Source organism: Schistocerca nitens, chromosome 5, assembly GCF_023898315.1.
Source record: "Schistocerca nitens isolate TAMUIC-IGC-003100 chromosome 5, iqSchNite1.1, whole genome shotgun sequence".
Lineage (NCBI taxonomy): Eukaryota > Metazoa > Arthropoda > Insecta > Orthoptera > Acrididae > Schistocerca > Schistocerca nitens.
In genome coordinates this window covers 867060571-867079261 of record NC_064618.1, presented here as the reverse complement: position 1 = coordinate 867079261, position 18691 = coordinate 867060571, and the positions used below count along the sequence as shown (strand labels likewise).

General features: G+C 41.3%; 1 protein-coding gene across 2 annotated transcripts in view; it reads right to left on the bottom strand.

The window, feature by feature from the left end:
- The window catches only part of LOC126259419 (BRCA1-associated RING domain protein 1-like), a 194954-nt gene that overhangs the window by 138798 nt on the left and 37465 nt on the right, over positions 1-18691 (bottom strand). For both annotated transcript variants that reach the window (XM_049956200.1, XM_049956201.1), the window contains exon 3: positions 5629-6118. In XM_049956200.1, the coding sequence (XP_049812157.1) occupies positions 5629-6118 (490 nt within the window). The remainder of the gene's footprint in view (positions 1-5628; positions 6119-18691) is intronic.

Sequence of the window (18691 nt, the reverse complement as noted above, 5' to 3'; positions counted from 1 at the left end):
ACCTGCTTCTTCTTTCCCCATGGTTCATAAAGATAAATCTGTGGGATTTTGCAGAGATCTAGGAAACAAGACCAAAATAACATATCCTGCAGTGCACCTGTTTAGAGAACCAGCGAGAAAGTAAGTTATCTTGTTCCCAACATTAATGATAAAGTCCAATTACATTTGAGATCATTCAATATTTCTGTAAAGCAAGTAAACAAACAAAACAAAATACCTGCATGAAAAGCTGTGAAATACAAGAAGTTGGTTGACTGTGATGACAAATGTGCAAGAAATAGTTTAATATTTGACAGCGTGTTAATAATGAAAGTAAGAAGAAACTGGTTCCGATTCTGATAAATAATAAGTAACTATTGCTGCAAATGGCTCTTAAGATGAAATATCCAAGAATCTAAAATGCAGGATGATCTACAAGTTGGAATCACCCTGCTTTTGGATGAATATAAATTTAAAGTCAAATGCTGTGAGATGGAATGGAGGGAAAACCTGTAACGTGGCAGCCGTCTTGTAAGCGGGATGCAACTCGTAATTTTCAAATGGGAAAGGGAGTATGTGAAATGTCAAACAAATAGAGAATTATAAACAATGGAAACTCCACATAGGAATATCAGCAGTGTAGGAAAATACAGATTGCTGCTTACCATAAAGAAGACACATGAAGTTGCAGACAGGCACAATTAAGAGACACTTACATAAAGCTTTCAGAAACAGCCTTCATCAACAAAAGAGAAACAGAGAAACACAAACCATTCATACACACAAGCAAGCACACCTCACGCACACATGACCGCCAACTTCAGCAGCTCAGGCAGAATCAACTGTCATACGGACTGGAAGTAGAAGTCAGGAGAGAAAGGGGAAGGGGAACGGGAAGTAGTGTACTGGTGAAGGAACAGAGGAACACTGCTTAGTGGAGTGTGCAGAGACTAGAATCCCAACAGGCACAGTGTCAGGAGGTTGCAGGGCAGAGAGGTTGAGTGAAAAGGAGAAGATTGGGGAAAGATGGGTGGGTGCATTGGCAGAGGGTGGGTGACAAGTATCAGAAGGAGATGACAGAACAGAGGGGATGGAAACTGTTGGGTGGAGGGTAAACCCAGTCACATAACCCATTCCTCATATACTGTCCAAAATGATGGGATCCTCCCAAATGGCCTAACCACTAAAATTCAGGGACCGATGACCGTCGCAGTCTGGTCCCTTGAATCCCCCAAACCAACCAACCACTAAAATTCCTTTCTCTGAATCCCACCCTTCCTTTCACAATGACCTTCAGCTTTTCAGATTCTGTCCCATAACACTATTGGTAGTCTTTCCACCATAACCCTCAACTCCACAGAAGTTTCAGTCCTATCCAAAGGCCTCACTCTTAGCCCTACACCCAAATTTAATCATGCTGGACTTGTCAATGACCTGTTCCCCTTCTCCCAATACCTTCAATGGAAGCACTTCTTTGCCACCAATTCCTCCAAGTAAAACCAACCTAATTCCAATATTGAACCCTGTCTCTCCAGTTCATACCACCCCAGTTCATACCACCATCCAACTGTGATCCTCCCCCTCCCACCTATCTGCGGTCACCTTCACGAATTTCTTACCTCCAACTTAGCCTTACTGCTCTTCCCCAGGTCCCTTCCTCAGAATACCAACGTTTCTGCAGAAGAAAAAGTAGCCATACACAACCTCAAAACAAATCCCGACCTAATCTTCCTACCTGCAGACAAAGGTTCTAACACTGTTGTTATAAATCGCAATGACTAACTGGTGGAAGTCCTCCACAAATTACCTGATTCCTTCTCCTATAAACTCTGCCAGAGTCATCTCATTCCAGAAGTCAACATAACCTCCATCCCCTACCTAAAGCCTTAGGCCCTTCCCAGAACCTCTTCCCTCCTTTCGCTCCTCACTCTTATGACATGCCGCACACCAACCTTCTACATGCTCACCAAAATCCACAAACCCAACAATCCTGGACATCCCATTGTGGCTGGTTATTGTGTACCCACTGAAAGAATTTCAGTCCTCACTGACCAAAACCTCCAACCAATTGCCCATAATCTAGCCTTTCAAATCAAATATACCAACCTCTTCCTTCACTGATTCTCCACCACACCCACCCCTTTATGTCCGGATCCCTGCTTCTCACTATTGATGCCACCTCCCTATACACCAACATCCCTCATGCCCATGGTCTTACTGCTATTGAACACTATCTTTCCCAACATCCTTCAGTCTGCAAACACACAACCTCGCTCCTCGCACACCTTTCTAACTTTATCCCAACCCATAGCTACTTCTTCTTTGAAGGGAAGGTATACAAACAAATCAGCATCACAGCCACAGGCACCTACAAGGCACCTTCCTATGCTAACCTGTTTATGGGCCATCTAGAGGAGACCTTCCTAGCCTCACAAACCCAAAAACCTTGGTCTGGTTCAGGTTCACTGGTGATGTCTTCATGATCTGGACTCAGAGCCAAGACACCCTGTCTTCATTCCTTCACAACCTCAACACCTTCTCATTCATCTGCTTCACCTGGTCCTCCTCAATCCAGCATGCCACCTTCCTAGATGTTGACCTCTTTCATTCTGATGACTCCATCTGCACCTCTGTCCACATTCTACCCACCAACTGCCAACAGTATCTGCATTTCAACAGCTGTCATCCCTTTCACACCAAAAAATCCCCCTCACACAGCTTGGCCACCTGGGGACAGCTTATCTGCAGTGACAAGAACTCCCTTGCTCAGTATACTGAGGGTCACACCAAAGCCTTCACAGACAAGCACTATCCCCCAGACCTAGTCCGCAAACAGATCTCCCATGACATTTCCCCTCACAACCCCAATCCTTCCAGCATTCCCAAGAACCGGCCACAAAGGTGTACCCCCTTCATCACCCAGTACTACCCCGGATTGAAACAACTGAACCACATCCTTCGCCAGGGCTCTGGTTACCTATCACCATGCCCTGAAATGAGGGACATCCTACCTGAGGTCCTGCCCGTTCCTCTTAAAGCGGAGTTCCGTCACCCACTCAATCTCTGTAATATCCTTGTCCATCTCTATGCCACACCCAATCCCAACCCCTTGCCACAAGGAACATAATATCCCTGTGGAAGACTGGGGTGCAAGACCTGCCCAATCACCAACCCAGCACTTCCTATTCCAGTTCTGTCATAGGTTTAACCCACCCCATCAAGGGCCGGGCCGCTTGCGAAAGTAGGCATGTCATTTACCAACTCTGCTGCAATCATTGTGCAGCCTTTTTTACTGATATGACAACCAACCAGCTGTCCACCAGGATGAATGCCCACTGCCAAACTATGGCCAAGAGCAAAGTAGACCACCCTGTGGCACAACATGCTTGACTTCAACAGCTACTTCACTACCCGAGCCATCTGGATCCTCCTGTCCACCACCACCTTCTCTCAACTGCACACACTCTCCAGTCCCGTAATTATCCTGGCCTCAACCTACGGTAACAAAATGTCCCCACACCCTCCACTCGATAGTTTCCAACCCCTGTCTTCTACCATCTCCTCCCCCACATCATCACCCACACTCTTTGTTTGCTGCCCTCTGCCAACGCACCTGCCCATCTCCTTTTTTGTTCCTCTCTTCCCACCTGCCTACTCCACAATCTCCTGAAGCCGCACCTGTCAGCATTCTAGTCCCTGCACGCTCCAGCAGACAGCATTCCTCTGTCCACGCACCACCTGTACATTATTATCCCTTCTCCGTCCCTGCCCCCTCAATGTTGCTCCAATCCCACGTGACAGTTGCACCCTGGCCCGCACTGCGGGAGATGGTGGTCGTGTGTGCACGAGGTGTGCTGTTTCTCTTTTGCCGATAAAGGCTGTGACCAAAAGCTTTACGTCCGTGTCTTTTAACTGTGTCTGTCTGCAACTTAACGTGTCGTCTTTGCGGTAAGTAGCAGTCTGTCTTTTCCTACATTGTAGATAGAGAATCACATGAGAAAAATAATGGTGCCTTTCATTTGAGCATACATTTACCCATTCTCAGTTTATGACTGATGTTTCTTCCTCACAGGTGACTCAAACACTGATGGCATTAACACAAGCTGAATACACTGAAATCATTCCAATATCAGAAGAGAGGAACATCCATGTTTTCACAGAGGATTTTGGCTGGTGCCACCCATAAGGCGGACTGTCCATTAAAATGGTGTGATGGTGAAACTTCTCGAGACAATCAGTGAAATTGGTTCTGTCGCACACAAATCCAAACCTGGTCCATCGACAGTGGCTGTAGTACTCTATACATCTCGCAGGAAAATGGAGTCAGCCATACTTTAATAATCATAGTTTTGGGCACACATATATGGCATCCTTACAAAGTGCATTTTACAACTTGTCGCCACGGGCAATCCAGAGCATAGGGCTCAGTTTGCAGGACGAATGATTTCCGAGCTGTTCAAAATCCGTCATTTCACCTCTTTAATTCTGTTCACAGACAGAGCTAATTTCTATGCCAACAGAGAGCCACATGAATTCAGAGGTATTGCTCAGAAGTCAAGCCTCAAAAGATGGAGCCATCAAATATAGTTCGCACACTGAAAGTGAAGTTTTGGTATGTAATATGGGGTTCTCGTATTGGTAGCCTGTTCTTCAGTCAGGGTACAATACCAGCAGCCCATTCTCTGAAGCTGTTGGATGAAGATCTGCTGCCATCGCTGCTCTCTGAAGATGGGAGATTTAAAACTTTCTTCCAGCACAATACTACCCCATCTCATTAGAGGTTAGCCATCTGGGCATATCAGGATTTCCATTTTCCTAGGGAGTGGACAAGGTCGTAAAGAACCAGTGGAGTGGACGTGACATTCTCCAGATTTAAGTCCATTACACTTCTGTTCAAATAGACGTGTGAAGGCAGTCGTGTGTGCAGCAACGGTCAGAAACTCGGCATGCTGTAGAGAGCATATCATTGATGCTTCTGCTCACACTCCAGAACATTTGTCGGTTACAGCCATGAAGAATGGGTGAAGTGAGTAACAACAACCTTACAATGTGCTGAACAACTCATAGAGTACATCGTGTAGCATTTACATATTATTACCAGCGTTTCCTCATTCTGTGCAAAATGTAACATAACTCAAGAATGAATAAAGCTATGCTGGAATGAAAGACACTATTGGTTTCCTCTTTCAGTTCTCTGTTTGCAATCAAACTAACAGACTTTCATTTGAAAATTACGAGTTGAATCCAAAAAGAGCATCATGTTGGTAACATAGCCTCACAGGTTTGCCCCCCACACACATTTCCATTTCATACTATTCAATTTGTTTATCCAAATATTTTTGATTTAGAAGAGTGGCTCCACACCTTCGGCCACCCTGGAGTTACTTTCACTGATGATGTTAGCATTACAACCGAGCCTAGTGGAGGAATCTCCAGCCCTCTTCAGCTACAGTAAGTACATAACACCTGCCTAATTTTTCCAATAGTATGTAGCCAATTTTTAAAGCAAAGGTTTACAGTTCACTACCGTGCAAAAAAATCCTTCACCTACGATTTCAAAATCGATAAGGCACGTAAGTCAATCCTTTACAAAATCACATCTACTGCCTTTCCTACAACGTCTCTTTGTTACTTCTTACAGCAGCTTACCTTTATACATGCAACTTGCAGAGGTGTTTCACCCTTTGCATTTCTTTTATCTTTTGCTGATGTAGCCTTAGGAGACTGAGCTGTCTTTCTACTTTTTGATTTTTCTCTACTGGTCCTCTGAGTTACTAATGGTTCATCAGAGTTTGTTACAGAGTTGCTACCCGATGCCTTCCTGGATCTGCGACCTTTACTGACCGAACGCTTCGGAGGCCGTTTATTCTGCACATTGACAGCTTCTGCAGCAATTTTTGATTTAACAGTAAAATCATCAGTTTCCCTCTGTTCACATGTATCATCCTTTATCTTATGGTGAGAATAATGTTGATCATCATTGTTCTTCTGCATAGATTTTCTTGAATAGGTTTTAACAGCTGATGATTTTCTTGATGACTTTAAATGTGCTGTCTTCTGTGGTAGACCAACACTGTCAACTGCAGTTGTCAGTTGCCGACACCCCTCATTCGAGTGTAAATCTTCTGATAATGGATCACTGTGGAAGACACAAAGTGTACACTAATACAAAATCACCATGTTCAATATTTGTTCAATGCATTATTATCAAACGAAACACTTTCAATTGCATACCAGCGTATTTCATTTAAATAGATAAGATTTTAAAATATAAACTATGTTTCACTATCAATATACATTTAAAATTGAAAACAGATAAAGGGCCCATCATCTATATAAATGGCTATTTCTGGCTTCAACATAGGTACAATTGCACACATGGACACAATTTTTTTTTAAGGCTATGTAACAGGACATCCTCCTCTACCATTGCTTTTCCTCAACAGCACTTGTCGATGACAGTATTCTTTTTCGAATTTTGGACATGTCAATATTATCTCAGTTGCTCTTTTGAAAACTTTCACATAATTTTAAGCTAAAATTTATGAAATGGAATTACTTTATAAAATATTTTAGATCTGAACGTACAGTTGAAATTATTTTTTTTTAGAAACATTTCCAATTACGAATTATTGGCACACTTAAAACTTCTATTATTAATTACACAATCCTGTACTGTTTACTATGTTTATTTCTGGATTCATTTATGAAATAATAATTTAAATTAATAATGTAACAGAAACTAGTAGAAATTCATTTGTTAAGAAAAATTGTAAACCCTTTGGAATAGTGTTATTTCTGCAGAGCGTGGGAGTCCTAAGCATGACTCTGTGTGATAGATATATTTTTGTATTTTTGTGCAAACAATGTAATTTTGGCTTTGTTAGTGTGAAAAATCAAAATACTGTATGCTATACTAAAATGTGAGAAAATATATTTATGTAAAAAAAAATGCTGCCATAACAATCTTCAGATTTATTTCATTAAAACCTGAGGACCTGATGTGACATTTTCAGTTTCAATAATCAGAACCCTAGACAAGAGACTGACAACCTCCGCTGTTAAGTCCCATAATGCTCAGAGCCTAGACAAGATGAACTGGAGCCATCTCAACATGACAAGCTAAGTAAGCTAGAAAGATTATTGTAATCTTCACTCCTCTCAAATCTTCATAAAAGACTGCTTATTAATTATTTTGATTGGACATTGTTTAATGTGGACAACTGATGGAAGTAGGAAGAAGGGAGGAGATTACAATGTTCAGTTTGTAATCCCCAACGACACTGTTTTATACATCAAAACAAGTACGGATATGAAAACTGAATTCACATATAAAATTAGTATGGATCACTCAAAATCTCGTAGGGAACAATGAACAATACAAAAAGACAGATCCTAACTACCACATACAGGAGGCGTTTGGTGGCAGACAAGTGCAACTGCAAAAGACTGCTATATATTATTCAGCTATCAGACCACATCTGATGACAGCCTTCATCGGACAGCTGGAATACTTCTAGCATTCACTTTCATTGTGTCTGTCTGCCAATGCCTCCTCTATATAGTGACTCAATTTTCTGAAAGTCTAATTTCCTATAAATTCACACTTCATAGTGTCGAAAACGCCTCGATAGGTGTAATGTCTGAATATGTAGTTCCAACAAACATCTGATTTTCAGGAACATCCTCAAGGTTTATGTCTAGTGTGGACTGAAATGAAATCTGATTTAAGTATTGATAAATGTTTATACCCAGAGAAGACAGTTTATAGCACCAATATATGTTGAGCAAATCTAATTTTCCACAGCTTGTGCACCCATCTCTCATACTTTTTTTTCAGTTGGAATGGGTTTCTTGGTTACTTAGTTACATATTATGTGGATGTTACACAATTATGTGGATGAGTAATGTTAGAGGCTACAAGTAAATGACTCGTTTGTGTGTATGCTACATTTTCATCATTTTCAGATTATTAAATTTACTACAAAAAATGAACATAGTATGTTTTTACACTACTGATACTTGTGTAATAAACTTAAATTTGGCTGGCACATGACACTTGCTTTCTTCCGGAGCTGCGTCGAGAATCTCATACCCACATCTTAAACGCATGTTCCTGTCAACGTCAAGTTCAGAAAGTTGATGCCTTCATCACCATCACTTCGAATATGTTAAAGTGCACGTGAGTGGAAACTGACTGCTGACCGGAAATCGTAAGTGTAATCAAAGTAGTCCATGACGAGATGATATAATTAATGTTGGAAAACAAACTTTACACCTACACTGCTACAGTGTGGAAGTGATGTAACAAAATCCACCAAAATAGAAATTGAAGCTGCATGTGAGACTGATTGGGCAGAACTCAGTATCAAGTGTGGGCATAAAATGATACATGGATCCTTCTATCGCCCACCAGACTCATCTACTGATATAGCTGAAAGCTTTAGAGAAAACCTCAGTTCACTTGCACGTAAATTCCTCAGTCACACTGTAAGCATTGGTGGAGACTTTAATCATCCAACAATTAATTGAGAAAATTGCAGTTTTGTTAGTGGTGGGTGTGACAAAACATCCTGTGGAGCTTTACTAAATGCGTTCTCTGAAAACTACCCACAACAGATAGGTGGAACCCCACTCATGATGGAAATATATTGCCTCTGTGGCAACAATGATTACGAAAGACAAAGGACAACTAAAACAAGCAGAAAGATATACATGTTCAGTAAACTAGATAAAAACTTAGTGTCATATCTCACTGAGGCTCTTGAAACTTTCAGCACAGGGCAGGAGCATGCAGAAGGAACTCTCATTTAACACAATATTTGACCATGCACTGGATAGATATGTACCCAGTAGAAGAGTTCATAAGGGGAGGGAACAGTCACTGTATAGAAACTTATAAGGAAACAGAGATTACTGTGTAATACTTGTAAAACCAAACGTAGGGCTGTATATAGATAGATGCTCAATGAGACTCATTTGGCTGACGAGAGCAATGTGTGATGCCTTCAATGACTACCGTGGCAGAATATTGTCAAATGATCTTTCACAGAACCCAAAGAAATTGTGGTCATATGTAAAGTCTGTTAGTGGCACCGAAGTTCGTGTCCAGTCCCTAGCAAATGAGAAAGGAACTGAAACAGAGTAGCAACGCCAAAGCTGAAATGCTTAACTCCGTTTTCCAATGTCCCTTTACAAAGGTAGACCTAGGAGAATTGCCCCAATTTAATCCTTGCATCACTGACAACGTGAATGGAATAAGTATTAATGTCAGTGGTGTTGAGAAAAGGCTGAAATCATTACAATTGAATAATTCCCTGTCACACACTATACTGAAACTGCAGCTGAGTAAGCCCTTCTTCTAACTATAATCCATCACAGATCCTTCAAACAAAAAACTGTGCTCATTTCTCGGAAAAAGGCACAGGTCATACCCATTTACAAGAAGGATAGCAGAGCGATCCACAAAACTACTGTCCAATATCCTTGACATCGATTTGTTGTACAGTCTTAGAACATATTCTGAACTCAAACATAATGAGGTATCTTGAAAGGAACAACCTCCTCAATGCCAACCAGCATGGATTTCGAAAACATCACACTTTTCTCACATCACATACTGGATGCTTTGGTTCAAGCCAGTCAGGTAGCTGCCGCATTTCTTTATTCCTGAAAAGCATTTGACTCAGTACCACACCTATATTACTGTCCAAAGTATGATCGTATGGGTTATCAAGTGAAATTTGACTGGATTGAGGACTTTTTGGTAGGGAGGATGCAGCATTTTATCTCGGATGGAGAGTCGTCAGATGTAGAAGCGACTTCAGGTGTGTCCCAGGAAAGTGTGTTGAGACCCTTGCTGAAAATATTAATAGTAAAATCAGACTTTTTGCACATGATGCAGTTATATATAATGAAGAACTATTTGAAGGAAGCTGCATAAATATTCAGTCAGATCTTGATAATATTTCAATGTGGCACAGAGATTGGCAATTTGCTCTATATGTTCAGAAATGTAAAATTTTGCACTTAAAAAAAAAACGTAGTATCCGATGACTACAATGTCAATGCGTCACTCTTGGAATCGGCCAACTTGTACAAATACCTGGGTGTAACACTTTGTAGGGATATGAAGTGGAATGATCACATAGGTTCAGTAGTTGGTAAATCAAGTAGTAGTCTTCGGTTTACTGGTAGAATACTGGGGAAGTGCAATCAATCTACAAAGGAAATCGCTTACAAATCACTCAACGGCCGGTTCTAGAATATTGTTCAAGTGTGTGGGACCTAAACCAGACAGGACTAACAGGGGATAGTGAACGTACACAGAGAAGGGCAGCACAAATAGTCACAGACTTGTTTAATCCATGGGAGAAGGCCACAGAGATACTGAAGGAACTGAACTGGATGCCTCTTGAAGATAAACATAAACTATCCTGAGAAAGACTATTACCAAAGTTTCAAAAACCAGCTTTAAATGACTGCTCTAGGAGTATACAACAACACCCTACATATCACTCACATAAGGGATTGTGCGGACAAGATTAGAATAATTATTGCATACACAGAGACATCCAAACAATCATTCTTCCTGCATTCCATATGTGAATGGAGCAGGAAGAAGCCCTAATAACTGGTACAATGGGGTGCACCCTCTGCCATGCACCTCATAATGGTTCGCAAAATGCTGATGTATATGTAGGTACACATTTGAGAAGGCCTCACGCAGAGTTGCAATTTGAGGGATCTAAGTGCTTTGTTCCTATCCGAGCTAGGAACGTGTGGTAAAATGTTGTTGGTTTAGCTCAGACCAGCTGCCTTTTGCGTAGCCATTAGATCATCTGTCTTCATCTACATCTACATGGTTACTTTGCAATTCACACTTAAGTACTGGGCAGACGGTTCATCGAACCATTTTTATATACTACTTCTCTCCATTCCACTCTCGTATAGCGCGTGGGAAAAAGGAACATCTAAATCTTTCTGTTCGAGCTCTGATTTATTTTATTATGGTGAGCATTTCTCCCTATGCGGGTGGATGTCAAAAAAATATTTTCGCATTCGGAAGAGAAAGTTGATGATTGAAATTTCGTAAATAGACCTCGCTGCAAAGAAAACCGCCTTTTTTCAGAGACTGCCACCCCAACTCGCGTATCATATCAGTGACACTCTCACCCCTATTGCTCGATAACACGAAACGAGCTGTCCTTCTTTGCACATTTTCGATGTCCTCCATCAATCCTACCTGGTAAGGATCCCACACCACGCAGCAATATTCCAGCAGACGGACAAGTGTAACATAGGCTGTCTCTTTAGAGGGTTTGTCGCATCTTGTAAGTGGTCTGCCAACAAAGCGCTGTCTTTGTTTTGCTTTCCCCACAATATTATCTATGTGGTCTTTCCAATTTACGTTGCTCGTAATTGTAATTCCTAGGTATTTAGTCGAATTGACAGCCCTTAGATGTGTGCGATTTATTGTACACCCAAAATGTATCGGATTTCTTTTAGTACCCGTGTGGATGACATTGCACTTTTCTTTGTTTAGTGCCAATTGCCACTTTTCGCACCATACAGAAATTCTCTCTAGATAATTTTGTAATTGGAATTGATAGTCTGATGATTTTACTGGACGGTAAATTACAGCGTCATCTGCAAACAATCTAAGTGGACTGCTCAGATTATCACCTAGGTCATTTATGTAAATCAGGAACAGCAGAGGGCCTATGACACTACCTTGTGGAACGCCAGATATCACTTCTGTTCTACTCGATGATTTACTGTCTATCATTACGAACTGTGACCTCTCTGAGACAACATCATGAATCCAGTCACACAACTGAGACGATACTCCATATTCACGCAATTTGATTAATAGTCGATTGTGAGGAACGGTATCAAAAGCCTTCTGGAAATCTAGGAATATGGAATCGATCTCAGATCCCTTGTCGACAGCATTCATTACTTCATGGGAATAAAGAGCTAGCTGTGTTGAAGAAGAACGCTATTTTCTGAATCCGTGTTGGTTATGTATCAATAAGTCATTTTCTTCAAGGTGATAATGTTCGATTACAGTATATGCTCCAAAATCCTACTGAAAATTTAGGTCAGTGACATGGGTCTGTAATTCAATGGGTTACTCAAAATTTCCTTTCTTGAATATAGGTGTTACCTGTGCTACTTTCCAGTCTTTAGGAACAGACCTTTTGTCAAGTGAGCAGTTGTATACGATTGCTAAGAAAGATGCCATTGTGTCTGCATACTATGAAAGGAACCTGACTGGTATACCATCTGCACCAGAAGACTTGCCTTTCTTAAGTGATTTGAGTTGTTTCGCAACACCTAAGATAGCTACCTTTATGTCACTCATGCTAACAGCTGTTCTGGTTTCGAATTCTGGAATATTTTCTTCGTCTTCTCTCATGAAGGAATTATGGAAAACTGTATTTAGTAACTCCGCTTTAGTGGCACCATCATCGGTAACATTTCCATCGCTATCGCGCAGTAACAGTATTGACTGCTTTTTGCCACTGGTGTACCTTACATACGACCAGAATCTCTGGGTTTTCTACCATATTTTGAGACAATGTTTCATCGTGGAAACTATTAAAATCATCTCGCACTGATTTCAGCACTAAATTTCGAGCTTCCGTGAAACTTAGCCACTCTTGGGGATTTTGCATTCTTCTGAATTTGGAATGCTTTTTTCATTGCTTCTGCAACAGTGTTCTGACGAGTTTTGTGTACCATGGTGGATCAGTCCCGTCTCTTTATTAACTTATGCGGTATGAATCTATCTATTGCTGTCGATACTGTATCTTTGAATTTGAGCCATATCTGGTCTACACCCACATAATTAGCTTGGAAGGAATGGAGACTCTCTTAGGAAGGCATCAAGCGAATTTTTATCTGCTGTTTTAGATATATTTTGCCTTTATGTTTAGTGGTTTTGGGCCTCGCTACAATGACCTTGTGTTCGCTAAACCCTGTATACATCATGACGCTATCTATTAGATCAGGATTATTTGTGGCTAAGAGGTCAAGTAGGACTCATTCCAATGCCAGGAGCGGAAAGGCTTACCTTAGGGGGAAAAAAGGACAGGTATACACTCGCGCACACACACACACACACATATCCATCCGCACATATACAGACACAGGCAGACATATGTAAATGCAAAGAGGTTGGGCAGAGATGTCAGTCGAGGCGGAAGTACAGAGGCAAAGATGTTGCTGAATGAAAGGTGAGGTACAAGGGGCGGCAACTTGAAATTAGCGGAGGTTGAGGCCTGGTGGGTAATGGGAAGAGAGAATATATTGAAGGGCAAGTTCCCATCTCCAGAGTTCTGTTAGGTTGGTGTCAGTGGGAAGTATCCAGATAACCCGGATGGTGTAACATTGCGCCAAGGTGTGCTGGCCGTGCACCAAGGCATGTTTAGCCACAGGGTGATCCTCATTACTAACAAACACTGTCTGCCTGTGTCCATTAATGCGAATGGACAGTTTGTTGCTGGTCATTCCCACACAGACGCCTTTTACTACTGCTACTGCTACTGCTACTACTACTACTACTACTACTACTACTACTACTAGGCTCTACAGCCCTTGGAGGGGCTTGGCCTGCATCACAATATCCTGCCATTCTATCTGGTCCATGGCTATCCGTCTCCATCGTCTAGACACCCAGCTTTTTCACGTCTTCTTCAATTCCGTCCATCCATCTCATTCTGGGACATCACTTCCGTCGTCTGCCTCCAGTCTTGGCATCAAAAATCTTCTTACATGTTCTGTCTTCCTCCATTCTGACCATGTGTCCTACCCATCGCAGTCTTCTTATTTTAACGGTAGTGACAATATCAGGTTCTTCAAAAAGATGTGCCAGCCTTCTTAATTGTATATTGGGCTGTATATTTTACACAGAACCTTTCTCTCCCAAATGCTAAGGGTCCTTTCCTCATTTGCAGTCATGGTCTATGTCTCGGCACCACACATAACGACTGGTCTTATAATTGTTTTGTAAATGGCGGTTTTAGATTTTCGTGATAAGAGTGAGCTCCTAAGCATTGGTAGTGTGGCAAAGTAGCATCTGTTGCCTGCTGCTATTCTAGCTTTCACCTCGCTGCTGATGTCATTTGTCTCTGTGATAGTCGATCCGAGGTACTTGAAGTCTCTCACCCTTTCAAACTCATTGTCGGCTATCGCTGGTTGGTCATTGCCACATATTTGGTCTTTTCAACATTGACGACCAGGCCAAGTTCCCTTTCACCTCTCTCCAGTTGTTGATAGGCATCATCCAGCACAGTGGTGTTTCGTGAGAGTAATGCCCCATCATCTGCGTAGGCCAGGTACTGCAGTGACCGATTAAAAAAGGTCCCTCCTCTATTTATCTCTATCTGGCTTACGGCTTTTTCTAGGCAGAGGTTGAATAGCAGTGAGGAGATGTTGTCACCCTGTCTCAGTCCCTTCTTCACTTCCAATTCTCTGGAGATTGCGTCCTGTATTTTCACTTTACAGTTGGTTTCACTGAGGGTCATCATAGTAAGTTTAACGAACTTCATAGGTATTCCTGCCTCTTCCATCACATTCCGCAATGTCACTCTTGAGATGCTATCATAGGCTTGTTTAAAATTGATATAAAGCCGATGTATTTTTATTTGATGTTCATAACATTTTTCAAGTAGTATGAGTAATGTGAATATTTGGTCAGTTGTTGACCTATTTCTTCTAAAGCCACTCTGATAGTCTCCAATTCTCTCTTCCACACAGGGAGTAAGCCTCCTAGTTAGGACCTTGGAGAACACTTTATGTGTAGTATTTAGCAGGGATATTCCTCGGTAATTCTGGCAGTTTAATTCATCTCCTTTTCTATGTATGGGGCACATAATAGCCATTTTCCACCCCACTGGCATGCTCTCCTCCTGAAAGATGTTCAGTATTACTTTATGTATTGCTTTCCACAATGCTTCCCCATCACATTTGAGTAGTTCCGCCTGGATCTCATCTTCTCCAGGTGCCCTATTATTTTTTAAGGTCTTAATGGCTTGTATCACTTCTCCCAGTGTGGGTTCTGGTGCTATGACCTCTGGTCCATAATAAGTTATTTCCACCAGTTCTTCTTGTTCTAATCCTTCTACTTCTGGCTTCAGTAACTCTTGGAAGTATTCTGCCCATCTGTCGAGTTTTTTATTACTCTCCCCTAACAAATCCCCTTCCTTATTTCTTCAAGTATTTGTTCTGGCTTGAAACCCAACCTTTCCTTGTTTAATCTTTTGGTACATTTCGAGTACTTGCTATTGGCTCTCCAGGAAATAAGGTGGAAGGGAAGTGACTTAATGGACTCAGGAAATTTCACAATATTCTATAATGGTGGGAGGACAAATACCTTTGGTACAAGTTTTGTGGTCGCTAAAGGACTGAAACATGCTGTAATGCACGTCAAACCCGTCTTCTTCCTGCAAACCCTCTTAGCTACATGGCGCTTCTCATTATATTCATTCAGATTTGCTCTAGTTCTTCTCTGAAATAATTTCATTAGATCTATGTTACGCTCCTCAATTCTTCTCATACAGTCTTCATCAAACCGATCTGCCTTCCTTTGAGCCTGTACATGTCCCAAAACCTCCCCAACTGCCTAAAGGATTGCAGTCTTACATTGTTTCCACATTATTTCTATATGTTCATTTGATGTGTCGGTATCATTCTTAATCCCCTCTTCTATTTTCGCCTGATATGTTCGTATTTCTTCTGAGTTTAGTTTCTTAATGTCAAAACTTTTCTGTTTGTGGCCTTTTTGTTTACTCAATAGCGAGATCCTTGCCTGTACTTAATTCTCACTAGATGATGGCCTGAACTGCAGTCAGCTCCACGTTGGCTCCTAGCATCCATTATGTCTGATCCATGTCTCCTGTCAATCAATATATGGTCTATCTGATTTCTAGTTTGTCCACCTGGTGACATTCATGTTTCTTTGTGTATATTTTTGTGAGGAAACCATGTGCTGCTGACAGTTATGTTTTTACTTATAGCAAAATCTACAACCCTAATTCCATTGTCATTTGATATGTCATGGAAGCTATGTCTTCCTGTAGTTGGCTGTGTTGTTGTTGTGGTCTTCAGTCCTGAGACTGGTTTGATGCAGCTCTCCATGCTACTCTATCCTGTGCAAGCTTCTTCATCTCCCAGTACCTACTGCAACCTACATCCTTCTGAATCTGCTTAGTGTATTCATCTCTTGGTCTCCCTCTACGATTTTTACCCTCCATGCTGCCCTCCAATGCTAAATTTGTGATCCCTTGATGCCTCAAAATATGTCCTACCAACCGATCCCTTCTTCTAGTCAAGTTGTGCCACAAACTTCTCTTCTCCCCAATCCTATTCAATACCTCCTCATTAGTTACGTGATCTACCCACCTTATCTTCAGCATTCTTCTGTAGCACCACATTTCGAAAGCTTCTATTCTCTTCTTGTCCAAACTGGTTATCGTCCATGTTTCACTTCCATACATGGCTACACTCCATACAAATACTTTCAGAAACGTCTTTCTGACACTTAAATCTATACTCGATGTTAACAAATTTCTCTTCTTCAGAAATGATTTCCTTGCCATTGCCAGTCTAAATTTTATATCCTCTCTACTTCGACCATCATCAGTTATTTTACTCCCTAAATAGCAAAACTCCTTTACTACTTTAAGTGTCTCATTTCCTAATCTAATCCCCTCAGCATCACCTGATTTAATTTGACTACATTCCATTATCCTCGTTTTGCTTTTGTTGATGTTCATCTTATATCCTCCTTTCAAGACACTGTCCATTCCGTTCAACTGCTCTTCCAAGTCCTTTGCTGTCTCTGACAGAATTACAATGTCATCGGCGAACCTCAAAGTTTTTACTTCTTCTCCATGAATTTTAATACCTACTCCGAATTTTTCTTTTGTTTCCTTTACTGCTTGCTCAATATACAGATTGAATAACATCGGGGAGAGGCTACAACCCTGTCTCACTCCTTTCCCAACCCCTGCTTCCCTTTCATGCCCCTCGACTCTTATAACTGCCATCTGGTTTCTGTACAAATTGTAAATAGCCTTTCGCCCCCTGTATTTTACCCCTGCCACCTTCAGAATTTGAAAGAGAGTATTCCAGTTAACGTTGTCAAAAGCTTTCTCTAAGTCTACAAATGCTAGAAACGTAGGTTTGCCTTTTCTTAATCTTTCTTCTAAGATAAGTCGTAAGGTTAGTTTTGCCTCACGTGTTCCAACATTTCTGCGGAATCCAAACTGATCTTCCCCGAGGTCCGCTTCTACCAGTTTTTCCATTCGTCTGTAAACAATTCGCGTTAGTATTTTGCAGCTGTGACTTATTAAACTGATAGTTCGGTAATTTTCACATCTGTCAACACCTGCTTTCTTTGGTATTGGGATTATTATATTCCTCTTAAAGTCTGTGGGTATTTCGCCTGTCTCATACATCTTGCTCACCAGATGGTTGAGTTTTGTCATGACTGGCTCTCCCAAGGCCATCAGTAGTTCTAATGGAATGTTGTCTACTCCCGGGGCCTTGTTTCGACTCAGGTCTTTCAGTGCTCTGTCAAACTCTTCACGCAGTATCTTATCTCCCATTTCATCTTCATCTACATCCTCTTCCATTTCCATAATATTGTCCTCAAGTACATCGCCCTTGTATAAACCCTCTATATACTCCTTCCACCTTTCTGCCTTCCCTTCTTTGCTTAGAACTGGGTTGCCATCTGAGCTCTTGATATTCATACAAGTGGTTCTCTTCTCTCCAAAGGTCTCTTTAATTTTCCTGTAGGCAGTATCTATCTTACCCCTAGTGAGACAAGCCTCTACATCCTTACATTTGTCCTCTAGCCATCCCTGCTTAGCCATTTTGCACTTTCTGTCGATCTCATTTTTGAGACGTTTGTATTCCCTTTTGCCTGCTTCATTTACTGCATTTTTATATTTTCTCCTTTCATCAATTAAATTCAATATTTCTTCTGTTACCCAAGTATTTCTATTAGCCCTCGTCTTTTTACCTACTTGATCCTCTGCTGCCTTCACTACTTCATCCCTCAGAGCTACCCATTCTTCTTCTACTGTATTTCTTTCCCCCATTCCTGTCAATTGTTCCCTTGTGCTCTCCCTGAAACTCTTTACAACCTCTGGTTCTTTCAGTTTATCCAGGTCCCATCTCCTTAAATTCCCACCTTTTTGCAGTTTCTTCAGTTTCAATCTGCAGTTCATAACCAATAGATTGTGGTCAGAATCCACATCTGCCCCTGGAAATGTCTTACAATTTAAAACCTGGTTCCTAAATCTCTGTCTTACCATTATATAATCTATCTGATACCTATTAGTATCTCCAGGATTCTTCCAGGTATACAACCTTCTTTTATGATTCTTGAACCAAGTGTTAGCTATGATTAAGTTATGCTCTGTGCAAAATTCTACCAGGCGGCTTCCTCTTTCATTTCTTCCCCCCAATCCATATTCACCTACTATGTTTCCTTCTCTCCCTTTTCCTACTGACGAATTCCAGTCACCCATGACTATTAAATTTTCGTCTCCCTTCACTACCTGAATAATTTCTTTTATCTCGTCATACATTTCATCAATTTCTTCATCATCTGCAGAGCTAGTTGGCATATAAACTTGTACTACTGTAGTAGGCATGGGCTTTGTGTCTATCTTGGCCACAATAATGCGTTCACTAT